This window comes from Megalobrama amblycephala, linkage group LG16 (assembly GCF_018812025.1).
Source record: "Megalobrama amblycephala isolate DHTTF-2021 linkage group LG16, ASM1881202v1, whole genome shotgun sequence".
Taxonomy (NCBI): Eukaryota; Metazoa; Chordata; class Actinopteri; order Cypriniformes; family Xenocyprididae; genus Megalobrama; species Megalobrama amblycephala.
The window spans coordinates 7320268-7336812 of NC_063059.1; the positions used below are offsets into that span (position 1 = coordinate 7320268).

The 16545-nt window shown below is 36.4% G+C and overlaps 1 protein-coding gene across 1 annotated transcript in view; it reads right to left on the reverse strand.

Moving 5' to 3' along the window:
• The window catches only part of nbeab (neurobeachin b), a 388285-nt gene that overhangs the window by 68578 nt on the left and 303162 nt on the right, over positions 1-16545 (reverse strand). The window contains 3 exon segments of the mRNA XM_048159945.1: positions 2829-2944; positions 5337-5439; positions 6210-6327. Coding sequence (XP_048015902.1) covers positions 2829-2944; positions 5337-5439; positions 6210-6327 — 337 coding nt within the window.

Below are 16545 nucleotides of genomic sequence, written 5' to 3' on the forward strand. Positions count from 1 at the left end.
AATTCATATTTTTTTCATTTATTCTCTCTTTATACATGTATACTGTATGTGTGTATATGTAAATTAAAAACAATATTTAAAAATATAATTAAAAATACATTTGAATAAACTAAAATATAAAAACATCAGTTTTTATTTAACATATTATGACTATTGCGACTTATGACTTGTTTTGTGGTCCAGGGTCACACACACACACACACACACACACACACACACACACACGATCTGGACCACAAAACCAGTCATAAGTCACACGGGTATATTTGTAGCAAAAGCCTAGAAGCAAATTAGCAAAAACAAGGATAAGAGTGGATAAGTACATGCTGTTGGTCTCTGTAGCAAATTATTGATATTTCTTTTATGCCAAAAATTATTAGGATATTAAGTAAAGATCATGTTCCATGAAGACATTTTGTAAATTTCCTACTGTAAATATATTAAAAAAAAAAAGAATTGTTATATGCAGGATATATATGTTATATATGTTATATATAAGGACTTCATTTGAACAATTTTAAAGGCAATTTTCTCAATATTTTGATTTTTTTGCACCCTCAGATTCCAGATTTTTAAATACTTGGCCAAATACAGTTTTCAGTTGATGTATAAATCTCAATTTCAAAAAATTGACATATATTGAAGAATTATATATATATATATATATATATATATATACACACACACACACACACACATATATATATATATATATATATATATATATATATATATATATATATATATATATATATACATACACACACACATGTTGCATGTGGCAGATTCTGCTCCAATATCGGATTTTCTATGAAAGAAAACTGTAGCCAAAACTTTAGGCTTTTCAATGCACACACACACAGACAAAAAAACAAAAAAAAAACAATAAAAAGTGATTTTTGGAAAATGCCAATTTGATATATAGCCCTGTAAACCCTCTATGAGACATTGCAAAGGTGCTGGCGTGATTTGTGCTTGCTGTGTGGACAGAAAAGTTTCCAGACTCGTCTGGCTACCGCTGTGATCCGGAGCTGTAAGGACGCCACTGAAGTCTGGTTATGTTGATATACAGAATCTCTCAGAAAAGAGATACAGTGGGGCTATTTCATCTTTACAGTGTGATTACTTAGACAACGACTGGAAGCCTGGTATTTCCTGTGGAACTCTGGAAGGGCACAAAGTAAACCCGATCCTGACCTTAGTCAAAATGTTAAAATCCTCCGAAGTGATACTAACCCACAGTGGCATCTCAGTTCAGAAAACTGACTGAGAATAGCAGGAGAGCATGTGTGAAGGGTGTGGAGAGTTTTAGGATGTGGGCTTTGGTTCTGGGTTCTCCAGGCCTGTCATGATGGTTGGAGATGATAGCGTGTGTGGGCTAATTACCAGACTCATCACAAATGGCTGTCATTAATCTTCCTCTTAAACAGCCACCTCTTAGAGAGCACAGACAAAACACTTTCATGATTTATAAAGCCCTCAAGTGGTTTTATACAATATGAGCAGTTCAGTTGTAATGCTGTTAATTAAACAAACATGCCATTAGTTAGTCCGTTGCTATTATTGTAATAAACATAATATTATTACTGATTATTTACAGTAAAAATGCTACAAAAAGGTTTTTGGTTTTTCTATCAACACAATACATTTATATGTGCATAAAAATAATAATCAATGCAAAGCACTGGTGTTGTCAGAACAACATCCTTGCTGTTAGGCTGCAATTGATAGGAAAAAAAAATAAATAAATAAAATAAAATAAAATAAAATAAAATAAAATAAAATAATAAAATAAAATAAAATAAAATAAAATAAAATAATGAATTAATAAAATAAACAAAATAAAACAATAAATAAAATAAAATAAAATAAAAAAACAAACAAAAAAACAATAAATACAATAAAACAAAATATAAAATAAAATAAAATAAAACAAAAAGTATATAAATAAAAGTCTTCTGGTATTCTGATACTTGCCCTGACACTAAACAAATTCATCCCGTAATGATCTTGAGATATTCTGGGTCTAGGATGAGGTAGTCTTGATTAACCAGGTTAATGCCACACAGTGAAGTGGGGCCGAGAGGAGGAAAAAGGTTGAGATGAGGGGAGGTTGAGCTGACAGGACCGAGGCCCGGGTGGAAGATGTTAATATCACCGCAATAGTGTTTAATTAGGAGCGGACCGGCTTCACATTAACACCCTTCTCTCTCTCCTGTCGGTGGGCCCGGGCTTCACTGACACCTCTGTCAGCACAGGTCATTACCACTCCTGCCTTTAATGAATTTTACCCCATTCCAACTCTGCCTTACATCTAATTAGCTGACAATAATGTTTCGAACTCAAGCCGGAGCTAAATATAAATATGCATGAATATGCAGCGTGAGCAGGGATGACACATTTCAGTGTCAAGAGGAGGTGTGTGCGCGAATTCTCACTAGTTCACATCAGAGACTTGCAACAGAATATTTCAACTCTGCACACACTCACAGAGACACACTAATTATCCCAAAGAGTCCAAGGCTCTCGCTTTTGCGAGAGCGTCTGAGTATGAAGAAAAAATATAGCTCCTAAATAAATAATGAGGGAAAAGACAGTACATTTCTGTCAGAGTGTCTTTTTGTTTGAAAAAAAAGAAACTGATAATAACATTTAAACAAACTAAAATACATATATTTTTAAAATAATAATTTGCTGCCAGCCTACATGTCTAACCAAAAGATTCTAGACAATTTATTTTAAAAACACAAAGCTGACATGATTGTAAATTGTCCAAAATGATTTTGTTTAAATGATTATTTAACACTGGCATGCAAAAAAATTCTGACCTGCAATGGTATTGAGAAACATCAGGTATTCAAAGTTCGAGATCTCCCGTCTTTGCCAGCGCTGAGTCATATTAGAGGACTTGAAGAGCTGACGAGGGGTGGCCAAAGAAATCCGCCTGCAAAAAAAGCACAAAATTCACCAATAAGCAGGGCTCAAGTCCAGCTCGACATTTGCTTTCATTTACTTTGATTATTGTGGACTTGGCTTGTTCTGCAAATGGATTATTCAAAATATGACATTGTAACATTTAGCTTCCAAAAAAAGACAAAAGAATACACCAGCTCACACACGCAAGGCTGTCACGCACTTTACTGTGGTGTGTAATGAATGCATCAGTTCCAGCAAAAGAGATTCTTTGCAGATGACCATAATGTGCCTTTGCTCTTGAAGTATATGCAGCACACATGCTAAAAATATGAGAACAACAGAGAATTCTGGTGCAGCGCCTAAATTGGACCTCTCTCAGGGATTCTCATCCACGTGCAGGACTTGTATGTTTCATTTTCTTTTTTGTTTCATGTTTATATCCTCCGATGTGCGTGTGTTTTTTAATAATTCTGAGCAAGAGAATGAAGTACTTATTATTAGCCATAATATTAGGAATACATCGCTGAACATAAGGAATCATTAATTGACAGATTTTCAAAATGAAATGCACTCACAGTTATCCGGGGTAGAGTGTGACATACGTTCCGTAAGCCTATTTATTGATACGGACCACTTTAGTATACCACACTACCCTGGATAAGTGTGTATATAGATATACATCAATGAGCCAAAACTTTATGACAACCTGCTTAACATGCTGTTGGTCTCTGTGCACTACCAAAACAGGGCCAACCTGCCGAGGCATGGACTCTACAAGAGCCCTGAAGGGGTCCTGTGGTATCTGCCACCAAGACGTTAGCAGCAGATCCTTCAAGTCCTGTAGGTTGCAAGGTGGATCGAACTTATTGGTCCAGCACATCCCACAGATGCTCAATTGGTTTGGAGGCCAGGGTAAAACTTTCAGCTCTTCTTTATATTCCTCAAACCATCCTTGTACAATGTGTTGTGTGGCAGGGTGCATTATCCTGCTCAAAGAAGCCAATTCCACCAGGGAACACCATTGTCATGTAGGGGTGTACCTGGCATCTGTCAAATTTACATCCACATGAAGGGCCGGACCCAGGATTTCTCAGCAGAACATTGCCCAGAGCATCACACTCCCTTCACCAGTCGCACAGTGCATCCTGGTGCATCACTTCCCCAGGTAAACAGCACACATGTACACGGCTGTCCACGTGTTGTAAATGAAAATGGGACTCATCAGACCAGGCGACCTTCTTCCACATTGTAGGTGCTTTTGACAGTGGACAGGGGTCGTTATAGTCAATCTGATTGCTCTGCGGCTACATAGCCCCATACGCAGCAGAACCTCCCATAACCATTATTTAAATTCGTTGCCCTCGTGTATCAATGAGCCTTGGGTACCCAACACCCTTTTTGCCGCTTTGTGGTTTGTCCCTCCTGTAACCTTGACGCCTTGCCATAACAATCTGGCCCTTGTCAAATCCCTCGGATCCCATTTCTCATGCATCCAACATGTTGATTACGAGAACTGATTGTTTGCTTACCATCTAATCTGATGCGGCCTTAAGATGATTAGTCTCAGACGTCATGCCCAGAGACCGTTGGCTGAATGTCTGATGCACATGACACACAAAATTGGAAACATTTCAGGAGTTTCATAGTCGTCATCTGATTGGTTGCATTCTACAGGACTTCCGAGAGAAACAAAGATGCCGTGAGGCCAAACTCCCTCATGGAAGAAGAAAGCCATTGTGTTTACAACTGTGACAATGAGCACTTTTCAGGATCAACTAAACACTGGATTTTCACAGTTCAAGTTCACAGCATAAACTCTTGAAAATCCGTCCAAGAGTTTTATTGTAGGGACATCAATGTTACCTTTTCATGCCCCTAAACATGACACAGAACAAAACGAACTGTGATTGGTTGCTTTACATGTTAGTCAGATGGCCACTGGACGGTCTTTGGCCAATGAAAGCTGCTATGGAGTCCAGACCTTCTGCCGTCAGAAGACTGGGAGATGATCAACCATATTCACTTCACCTGTGACTGGTCATAGTGTTTTGGCTCATCGGTGTATGTCCTTGTTTGCTATATGTTTAGTCAGTAATTGTGTAGACTTGTGTACATATCTACACTTATTGTGACTAGCGTGGACTTCAGTTGAAACACACTAAAGAATATGGGTTTATTTGGTAGGTTCAGTCAGGGACAAACATGCAAAAACACCCATGCCACAAGTAACTACCTCTACCTCAAAGTATTCCAAACAGTTACACAGCAAAGGGTACACTCAAGATCAATCGTTTCTGACATTTGATGTGGTCATCATGCTAGACTTTTAAACAAAATAAAGACAACGTAAACATTGTTTTGAACAATATTTTGAATGGCAACCACGTGCAGGTGTTCCAGAGAACTAGAAACAGACTTGCCTGGCCTGTGGAAGGCCGTAACTTGTGCCGACGCCTACGCGAGGAAGACTGTAGACCACCTTCTTCACTGTGGCCTGATCGGGGAAGTTAAACATGACGGACGCTGAGGGAGGCAATGATGTCACATGTTAAACAAAGGCCTACAGTAGAGTACATCCAAATATGAGTAAACATTTCCACAAACAGTACAAAGACTTCAAAACAGGTAAACAAATGCAGCTTAGCAATCGTTCAGTCTCACACTATTCTCAATTTGGAGGACATAAATTATTATATAAAGAAAAGAGCTGACAAATCTCCAAAGCTAGCACATAATTCAATTACTCTACAGGGATGTTGGGGAGCTACTTTGCTACACTGACAAAACTCTTTAACTATGCCAGCAGTGAATCTGAGAAAAGCTTAAAAGACTTTTGATTGATTTGTTATCAATTTTCACACATTTTTCTTCTGAGTACTTCAGCCAAACCTGTCTGTCACAGAACAGTCTAGGAGATCAGATTTTGTCTATTTTAATTTTGACTTAAATGTGTAGATATTTTGTACTTTAAACCTTTGTAGTTTAGTATAGCCTACTTATTGGGCATGTAGAGGTGGGTTTATCCATAAAAAATGGTCCTGTGAATTCTATCAATGGTCCTGTACTGCAAACTAGCATGAATTTCCAACTAATCTTAACAAATTGAACCTTATTGTAAAGTGTTACCCATAAAACCTGTCATCCAGTGTGGTCTTTTAGGAGCTGGTTGACCAAGCATGTTTTGCTGGTTTAGAAAGTTATGAAAACTCAGGACAGAGATCTAGAGCACTAGATGCTTTGAGTGATCATTGTTTTTGCATTCGTGAGGTGGAAAACACATAGGATATGTTTACTTCTGTTGGCCATGAAGATCTCCAGCGCTGTGTTCTGAAGCAGGAAACGTCGGGTGAACACAGCTCGGATCTCGCTGAACATCCATTTGCCGTGAAGCCCCTCAGAGTAGACCAGCACCTACGCACAGGAGAAAGGAAAGATATTCGTTAACTGAACTGCAATCCAACAGATTTTCCAGACTGTTTTTCAATACGGTGTCACACGTGTTATGATCGTTGCTTGGGAAACACATTCTGTTGTTGCAGTTTGATTGTCACTCCAATCATCATGCCATGAAGCCACTTTGACGGAGCACTGTGAAACATTCCATTCCCGTCAAAAATGTTGGCTGGGATCCAGTGAGTGACAGGCCAGGCTTTGATTATCTCGAAATGGAGGCGTCTCTAAAAAGATGCAATACGCTGCTTTCTGTTGATGATGCAAAGGGCCATCTTTCCACCTTTCCTCTATTTTGTTTGACACGTCTATCTCTTGTGGGGCCGGCACTCTCACCGTGCTGTTGGAACACAGTCCCTACGGGGGTAAGGCGGCCGTAAATAATCCATACTAACACAGGGCTGGGGCAAGAGGGGGATCATTAGTGAGTTTCTCCTCGGAGACCCCCAGGGACCTTGGAGGCTGGATCAAGAGCTTCATCCTGACAAGTGAGAATGAGCCAAACTCCATTCCCCACCTACCACTTTAACGGACCAAGAGGTATACACAACACACACACAAACATATGTGTACACACACTGACGTTCTTCAAGCCCAAAAAAAAGAATGCCTAGTGGCACATAGATAAGAGCCCATTCTGGGAGGGTACAAAGGTGAAGAAAGGTTTTGTGGTAGAGGAAATGTTTGGGACATTGTGTACAGTAACTGTGAATGGGTATCGGTTAAGGTTAGCACCTAAAGATAATTCATCTTTAGAGATACCGAAAGCCTCCTCCAATCAGACTGGCCTTGCTTAATTTCTCCCCAGAATAAACACTGACATCGAAGAGCCTCCTGTCACTTCAGAAGCTCTGGGGATCAATTAAAAATGGATTATATCAAAATGCTCACCATGCACCGCTGTAGGTACCCTCATGCCATACAAACCACAAACAACCAACGGTAGATATACAGATATGCTTGCCCTCGACAGACCTAAACTCAAAGAGCTGTCGTAGAAACGGTCGTGGATAGGTATAGTTAAAAGAACAATTCAGGAGATTTGGCATTAGAGGTTCAATGACTTCCTACATGCTGTGAGAACAACAGAGAGAACAACAATAGCTGTAAGAAGCAAGAATGAAGGGAAACAAAAAGGTTCAACAACCTGAAAAACAACAACAACAACAACAACAACAACAACATAATAATAATAATAATAATAATAATGCATTAATTCAATAATGACAAACAAATTAATCATAAAAACAACAATAAAAACAAATTATTATAAAATTACAATAACAACAATATTTAATAATAATAATAATAATAACAATAAAACATGATAAAACAACAATCAATTAACCAACATAATAATAATAATAATAATAATAATCATTATTAATAGCATAATGACAAACAAATGATATGCATAATGTATAATAGCATAATGACAAATGAATCATAAAAACAATAAAAAATACAATAATATAATTATATTACAATAATAACAATATTTAATAATAGCAATAATAAAACAATACTCAAGTAATCATCGTAATAATAATAATAATCATTATTGATACAATAATGACAAACAAATGAATAATAAAAACAACAGTAAAAAATATTATAAAATTATTACAATAATCATAATATTAATAACAAAAATAATAATAATAATAAAACAATACTAAATTAACCAAAATAATAATAATAATAATAATCATTATTGATACAATAATGACAAACAAATGAATAATAAAAACAACAGTAAAAAATATATAAAATAGTTACAATAATCATAATATTAATAACAATAATAATAATAATAATAATAATAATAATAATAAAATAATACTAAATTAATAAAAATAATAATAATAATAATAATAATAATAATAATATGCATTATTAATACAACAAACAATAATGACAAACAAATGAATAATAAAAACAACAATGAAAACAAATTATTATAAAATTATTACAAGAATAACAATATTTAACAACAACAACAACAACAAAACAACAAATTAACAATAATTAACAATAATAATAAACATAATAATAATAATAATAATAATAAAAAGCATTATTAATACAATAATGACAAACAAATAAATCATAAAAACAACAAAAATAAATTATTATACATTTATTACAATAATAATAACGATATTTAATAATAAATACAATAATAAACAATACTAAATCAACCAAAATCATAATAAACAATAATAAATTAACCAACATTATAATATGTATTTAATAATAATGCTAAAACAATAATTACAACAATAATAAATATTATTAATATAACACAAAAAAACATAAACCAACATGTAATAATACAACAAAAATAATAAAAATGTTTATTAATAATAATAATAATAATAATAATAAAAACAAATAAATCAATTAAGAAGTAGTTATTATACATCTGAACAAAATATGACAGGTGCTTGCCCCCAGAAAACAACAACACCACCAGCAACAACAACAACAAAACCCTATTAAAAAACAATACAAGACCTCTTTGTGTTTCAGTGGACATATTCAAATTTATATGCATCTACACATGCCCTTGCCTGTCTCTTCCTGTGACAAAGCGTAGGCCAAAGGGTTAGCCGACAACAAAAGATACTGCTGGAGAAAAAGCGTCTCAAAATAGGTCACATCACAAAAAAATTTGTCATAACAACAGAGCTGGCACATCAAACATCAAGAAGCCAGTGCCCCTGTAGACACAGAGGTCTCTGACAAAGTGCAGTCGTTATTCTCTCCCGTCTTTTTGTTCTCATCGTGGAGAAACAGAGAGAATAAGAGAAAGAGAGAGAGAGAAGGACGGAGGCCCAGCTGTAAAAAATGGGGCTTAATGAACCTGTCTGGCTGGGCTGTCCGCTGCCTGTCAGAGGTGTCACAATGGTGACGAGTGTCAGGGACGAGCGGCCCCGGGTCCCAGACAGGCCTGCCAGCTGGAGGCTTCTGCCCCAATCTAATCACACCAGCAGCAGCCGAGCAGGAACAGGCTCCAGGCTTTTACCTCACTGCTCACGGCCTGTCAGCGCACACACAGGGGCCGCACAGCTACCTAGCCCACGTTTGGATGGTTATGTCTGTTGTATATACAGCTGTTAGGGTTGTAAAAGGCTCCTAACAGATGCATATTAACATGTCTATTGCATCAGTGAAATAAGCCAACTGTTTTGTTGTCAATGCAATTTATAAATTTGGCTTCTGTAAATAAACACCGGGCCCCTATCGACAACAGGCCCCACAATTCTTCTCATTTTGTTGGTGTTAACAGCCATTATTGAGCATGACATCCAAGCCTAATCTTTTTCACCATTCTTATTCTTCAAAGGACGCCCCGAACTGCCCGCCAAATGGAACGTTATGACAGGGGTGAATATATCAAAAAGATCCGTCATTTTTAAACCGGACACAATTTTTCACACAGCCCCTCGAGAGATGAGTGCAATCCCTCTCCATGTCAAATGTGTGCTGAGTCTGGCCAGGGATATAACAGCCAGCATGACTGATATGTTTATAAAGCCGGTCGTCTGTCGCACTGACAACCTGCCATCATAGCACCTCTGCTGGGCTCTCTGCAGATTTGTCTAATAGGCTTCCACTGCTGGGACTGAATGCGTGCGTGTGTGTGTGGAATGAGAGAGGGGAAAATGTGGCCAGAAAGTGAGAGCACTTGTCTCATCTCAAGAATGGTGAGACACTCCCTATGGTGCGTGAGAGAAAATGTATATATGAGCTAAAGAGGTTCAAACCCTACAGCCTAACAGTCATTTTATCTGCACATAGATACATTTAAAGGAACAGTTACCCAAAATGAACATTCTTTCATCATTTACTAACCCAAATGTTGTTCCAAACCCATGTAGCTTTTTTCTTCTTCTATGAAACACATTTGAAAAAATGTACATGACGCTTGTTCCAATGTCAAGCTCCACAAAATTATTTTAGTAATAATAATAATAATAATAATAATAAATATGTTATATATTAAAAATAAATATTAATAAATGGGTCAATGACATGATGGGTCATTTTTTTTGTCCAAAGGTATAAAGGTTTTTAAAGATTTTGAAGTGTCAAAAGGTCATTCGGATTAACCGTCCAAAGGCCAAAACAGCCATTGCATTTGTGATTAAAATATCTTAAAATGTAATAAATGTATATATTTTTTATTCTGGCATGATTTTAAATCATCATATATCAACATCAAAATGGGATTAAAATGATGCAGAAGTCATTTCTTTGTTATGAGAAAAAATGTCCAGAAAAACAAATTTCATTGATGTCATTCGGAGTAACCAATATAAAGGGACCATTTTGGTTCAAGTCATGCGGTCAATATCATGTGACAGGATGTGACTTCATTTAGACACCTGCAAAGGACCACATGGTTGTGAAGCAAAGTAACTAACTCTCTCTTGACTATTTGAAAAATTCACTTGCTCATACGCATGTCCCGAAACATCAGGTAATTTTGTACAACCGCTATAAAACATGGAAAATGTTGTAATATGAAAATGTTTGATTGTCCTTTTGCTAGCTAGCTAGATATCAGCCTGTTAGCTTTGTTTGAAAATATCGTCATTTGGTATAACCAAAAGTGTCATTTGGTAAAACCAAATTTTTGGTAAAACAAAATGACTTTTTGGTGACAAATTTTGTCCATCTTGTAAAAAATGACAAAAGCAGTGTTAATTAATTATAAAAACCACACAATCTCATTGTTAACACTTAATAAAACTTCAAAATTAATTATATCTCCATTAGTTTTTTTTTTTTTTTTTTTTACACTTCTTTTAAAATTCTTATTCATCAATGACCCAAATATTTTATAAATAAAAATAATAAAACAAAACAAAACAACAAAACAAAACAAAACAAAACTGGTATACACTCTCAGTCTAACTAAACATTCACATGATTTTTGTCAAACTATTCATTTATTTTAGCTGAAATGTAACTATTAAAGTGCATTCAAACATACTGTGAACATGTCTGACATGCGATACATTTCAAATTTTCTGAAGCCGATTTATAGATCAAAATGGTTATTCATCGAAAATTAATCTTGACTAGCTCTCAAATCCAATTTGCAATCCGGCATATTAAAACTTCATTCGGTTACGAAACACGAGAACCTTGGGTGAACCGATGACCATTTTTATTTTTTGGCTGGCTGTTCCTTTAAAGAGATTAAACAGAAATTAACCAGACCTTTAAAACAATCACTGCCACTCAATGGCAGTAATGGACACATTAAGAAAAGGCTGACTGACTTTTGTAGCTTGTAAAAGGCCTTTACTGCATGCAGTGTACAGTGTGTCTGGTGTAAGGGGCAGCTGAGTTTGAAAGCAGACATGCTGTGGCACTGTAGTTGTAGAGAGGAAAGACCAGCACAGTATGTGACAGTCTTTACCAAAGGGCCTGTTTTTGAACAGGTGGGGGTCTGGACTGTTTACCGCCGGCTGTTGTTGGCTTCTGGCTTCAGGAGAAAAAGCACAGGATGACAAGGTGTGACTACTCCAGTCTGCCCACCATGTGTATGAATGTGTGTGTGGGTGTCACCTAGCCTTATTGCTGCCAAATTCATGCTTACATACTTCTTCCTCAGAGCTGCTGTTGCCCTTTCAACCTTAATTTACATCACATGGAAAGAAATTACAGCATTTTTGGTCAATATGTCCCCATACATTTGCTTCAAAAAATTACTTTGTAAAGAAGTATTTGTAATCAAATATGCAAAGCTGTGTTCTAATTCACAGGGTGTGTTTTAATTCACTTAACTTGAAATAATTTTGTTCATTTGGAAATCCCTGCGATCACATTTTTCACAAAAGTATTAAGCAGCTTTTTTTAAGCAACTGTTTTAACATTGATAATAATAAGAACTATTTCTTAAAGGCACACTATGTACATTTTTCGCCGCTAGAGGTCGCTTATTCAAAACAAAGGTGTAGCTTGATGATGCCTTGATTTCACGGAATCATGGAAGGTGTTGTCTTCATGTCCACAGCTGGTGGAAACGAATCAGGAAAGGACTCAGGCAGAAATCATGTTCATGGATGATCATAGGCGCCAAAATGGTCGAGCACCCACGGAAAAATACGAGATATTCTCCATTGATTTAACCAATGAAAAATCGATTGCAGCTTTCAAACACTATTATCTTCACCTTTTTAAAGTTTATTTGAGGCCATTTCTATTGTGTTATTTTAATGAAAAAGGCCAAGTAATGTGTGAGCACAAATCTTTCAGCTCGCAGGCAGATTTCCTTCACTCCTGCACCAACTGGATGCACGCTCAAACTCTGTTCTTGCTCTTTCTCTAGAATGGTCTTCTTATTGTAAGTGCTTATTGTAAATAGATATTTATTGAATTATTTTATTTAGTGAGCCGCTACTGATCATCAGATATCAGCGACTCGCGACAACATTCATGTAAAGTGCTTTTGTTTGGTTGGTAACATAGGTGTAATTTGCGGGTGGGAACATGTCCCCAGCACTTTTTTGAAACATTTTGCTGCACGGATAGCCAAATGGAAACACCCAGTTGACGTTAATTTGTGTTAAATAAGAAGCTATCTGGTGCTGGAATGTGTTGTTTTTTAAATCATGCCGCTGTTATCAGTGGAGGAACGTTCTCGTTGATCGTGCACAGTCTTCACACAGACGAGCGTACCTATCTATCGCTAATGGTGTTGCGGCAACTCTCTGTTCTTTCCAGCGAAATCATTCACAAAATGTACACAAACATGTCCCTGCTCTTGCCTCTTTATATACAATCATTAATGAGAACATCTTTGGTCTTATTGAGAAAAGAAAAGAAAAAACTAATCGAGGACGGATTAGAACCACTGATGATTAGAACCCGGAATGTCTGACTCGCATAGCAAAAGTTCTGCCACTAGACCACATGGGAATCTGCACGTTTAGCACGGGTCTGTGTATGGACTGAGCACCCACCGTCATAAACATAAATTGGTGCCTATGGATGAGATTATTAACGTTACTGTAGTATGAAGAAGAGCAGGACCATGTGCTGTGTGAGAAGAAACGAGGCCGCTGGAGCGATTGGTAATGAAAGATGAGTGCGACACACGTCTCGAGAGCAGTGGAGCTTTTATTATGTCACAGTCACCACTTCCGCTTCTTCTGGTCAAGCTTATGTGGGGTAAAGTAGCGCTGTTTTATCATATTAGATACATTTGTGTGTTGAAAGTTGTTATAGTGCTACTCTGTTTTTGCTTGGCGACTACTATGAGACACTTAATGCACACTGCAGTAAGCTAGATTGATGTTAGTCATGGTAAAACATGGTACTCTGCTGTAAATCAAGAAAATGAGATTAAAACACTAAGATTTAATGTGTTGAGCTATATAACATGATTAGTTTTCTGTTGATGAATGTATCCATCCAAAGAGTTGCTCACCTGTCTAATAAAACATATAATATTTTAAAGCGTCTTTGGTGTTTCCATAGGTTTCTACAAAATAAAACAGGAAATTGAGGGTAACGTGAATATGATGTCATTAATAGGTGACGCACGGACATGGTCCGTGTCCTGGTTAAAATTGCTTATTTCTCTTTAAACATTCTTGGAAACATTTGGGATAATGTAAGTACACAAGTCAACAAAATATATAACACTGTTCTAACGGTTTTTGGATATTTTAATCCAAAAATCTTACATATTGTGCCTTTTCAGCATCAAATCAGCATATTAGAATGATCTATCTATCTATCTATCTATCTATCTATATATATATATATATATATATATATATATATACACACACATTGTGAAGCAATTGGTATATAGTTGAACACAAGTATAATTTATTTTAATGCACAAAGGATGATTAAAAAATGAATAAAAGGGGAAAAAGACTGAGATCTTTCAGCTTCATGTTAATAAACAATAAAACCAAAGCATGATTTGTGAAATTCATTGATCCAAATCTCAATCTGTTTACCAGAAGTTTCTGTATATTCTTTTAAAAGATGAGAAACACTCATCTGAAGGGAAAACACACACACACACACACACACACGCACATCAAAGGCTGCATTTCCCATCTGATCTCTCCTGTTTGTGACATGTGCTCTAAGGGGTGAAAATAAGCAAAATTTAAAATTCCTTCAGATTATCAGAAGCCTCTCATTGGACGCTCCTCACGGAATCCACTTTTCAGCCCCAGTAAAGGGGAATGGCTCACAGAGCAGGTATCTCCGGAAAGAGGATGTGGTTTTTGCATAATCACTGTCAACACACATTTAGGGTGTGCGAGAGCGTGTGTCGGGGTGACACGGTTTCAGTCGCGAAGCGAGACTGCGGTGATAAACGGATGAATATGAGCTCTGCTCGCTGCTCAGATCACTGCCTAATATGTCCAACCCAGTTTGTCAATAATGGTTTTGCTGCAAGGGCCGTATTTCAGGCATGCTCTTGAGGTTGTGCGTGCCATGAAAACAGATATGTTGGTCATGGTGAAATCTTCTTGCGGTTGAGCCATTTTGTCTTCCATTAAATATTGGTTTGCAGGAAAAAAAGAAGCTCATTAAAAATCAAAATGGCTACAAAAGGAAACAATGAGCAGAAAAAGGCATATAAATGTCCCCGTAGGCACATATATACACACGTGGCTAACACTAATCTAGATAAACAGCTTGAGAGGGCTTGTGTTAAGGGTTTTTTAAAAAGACGGAGTGTAATTTTCTATGGGGTCCATTTGCTGAGCCCTCACTAATGGCCCTTCTTAAGAGACTCATCACGCTTAAGATGACTGGAATCGCACTGGCTTGATGAATAGCCTCTTCAGCCTGACAGAGAAATTGCAAACAAAGCTCTACACTCATCACGTGGAAAAACAGTAAGGTGGAACTTAAAGAGATAAAGTGCATGGCTAAAAATATGTGGAAATCCTCTACTGAATGAACAAGTTTGGTTAATTCAGTTATACTACATGCTTAAAATCAAACAAAGGACTAACAATCTCCTCAGACTATATATTTTTTATACTTGCTGTTTCAGCATCAAAATGTGCCTGAGCATAATAAGAGAGATCCATAGAGATGATTTACTGAATCTTCTGTGGAAAAACTTCTATACTAAGGCCCTGAACATCTTTTAGAGGAATTTTCAGTGCCAGACCTCACTGATGCATGTTAATTGGAGCAAATCCCTGCAGCCATGTTCCAACATCTAGTGGAAAACCATTCCAGATTTTTATTGCTGCAAATGGAGGACAAAGTCTCTATTAATGCCAATGGTTTGGAAATCAACTGTTCACATATTGATGTATTGTAACACTGTAAAAAAAAAAAAAAAAAAAAAAGTTGGTTTAACTTAAAATTGAAGTTATCTGGTTGCCTTAAAATTTTGAGTTCATTGAAATTAAAAATTTGAGTTAAAACAATGAAGGCGATTGGTTTAATCAACAGAAACTCAAAATATTATGTTATCTACTACATCAATTATTTAAGTTGATTTGAAAAAGGAAAAAATGTTATGATAAATCATCAAAATATTTTTTACAGTGTAGGTGATGCAATGGATATAGAAAAAATGCATCTAGAAACAAGAGCATGAGGGGGCTGCGCGATACACAGTCTTTGCACCCTACGATTAACAAGACGTTCAACCAAACTCGGCTGTTGTGAACATCACACCTTCATCTATTATTCTTTTCTCCCGGAATATCCACCCAAACCGCAAAGGCCTCCTCCCCAGTGCCAACAGATGCACTTTGAAGATTATCAGCCATGACACCTATACTACAGAGCCATCCTTTCAAAATAAAATAAAATAAAATAAAATAAAATAAAATAAAATAAAATAAAATAAAATAAAATAAAATAAAATAAAATAAAATAAAATAAAATAATAAAACAAAACATTATTTCTGCTAGAGTAACAAAAAAAATATGCTGGCACAATAAGTAAAAAAATATTAGCCGCTAGCACTAGAATGTGTATGCTAGAAAGTCTCTGCGTCGAGTGGGAGGGGTGTTGCTTTCATCCTCAGGGGTAAGTCAGAAGGAAACAGAGAAGGGTAATCTGGCTGTTGAGCATGGTAGATAATTTGCACTTGATCCCCTTGTAATTATATAGTTTAAATCTTTTTACCCTCGCTAATCCAGCGCCGCATGGAGACGTTTTCC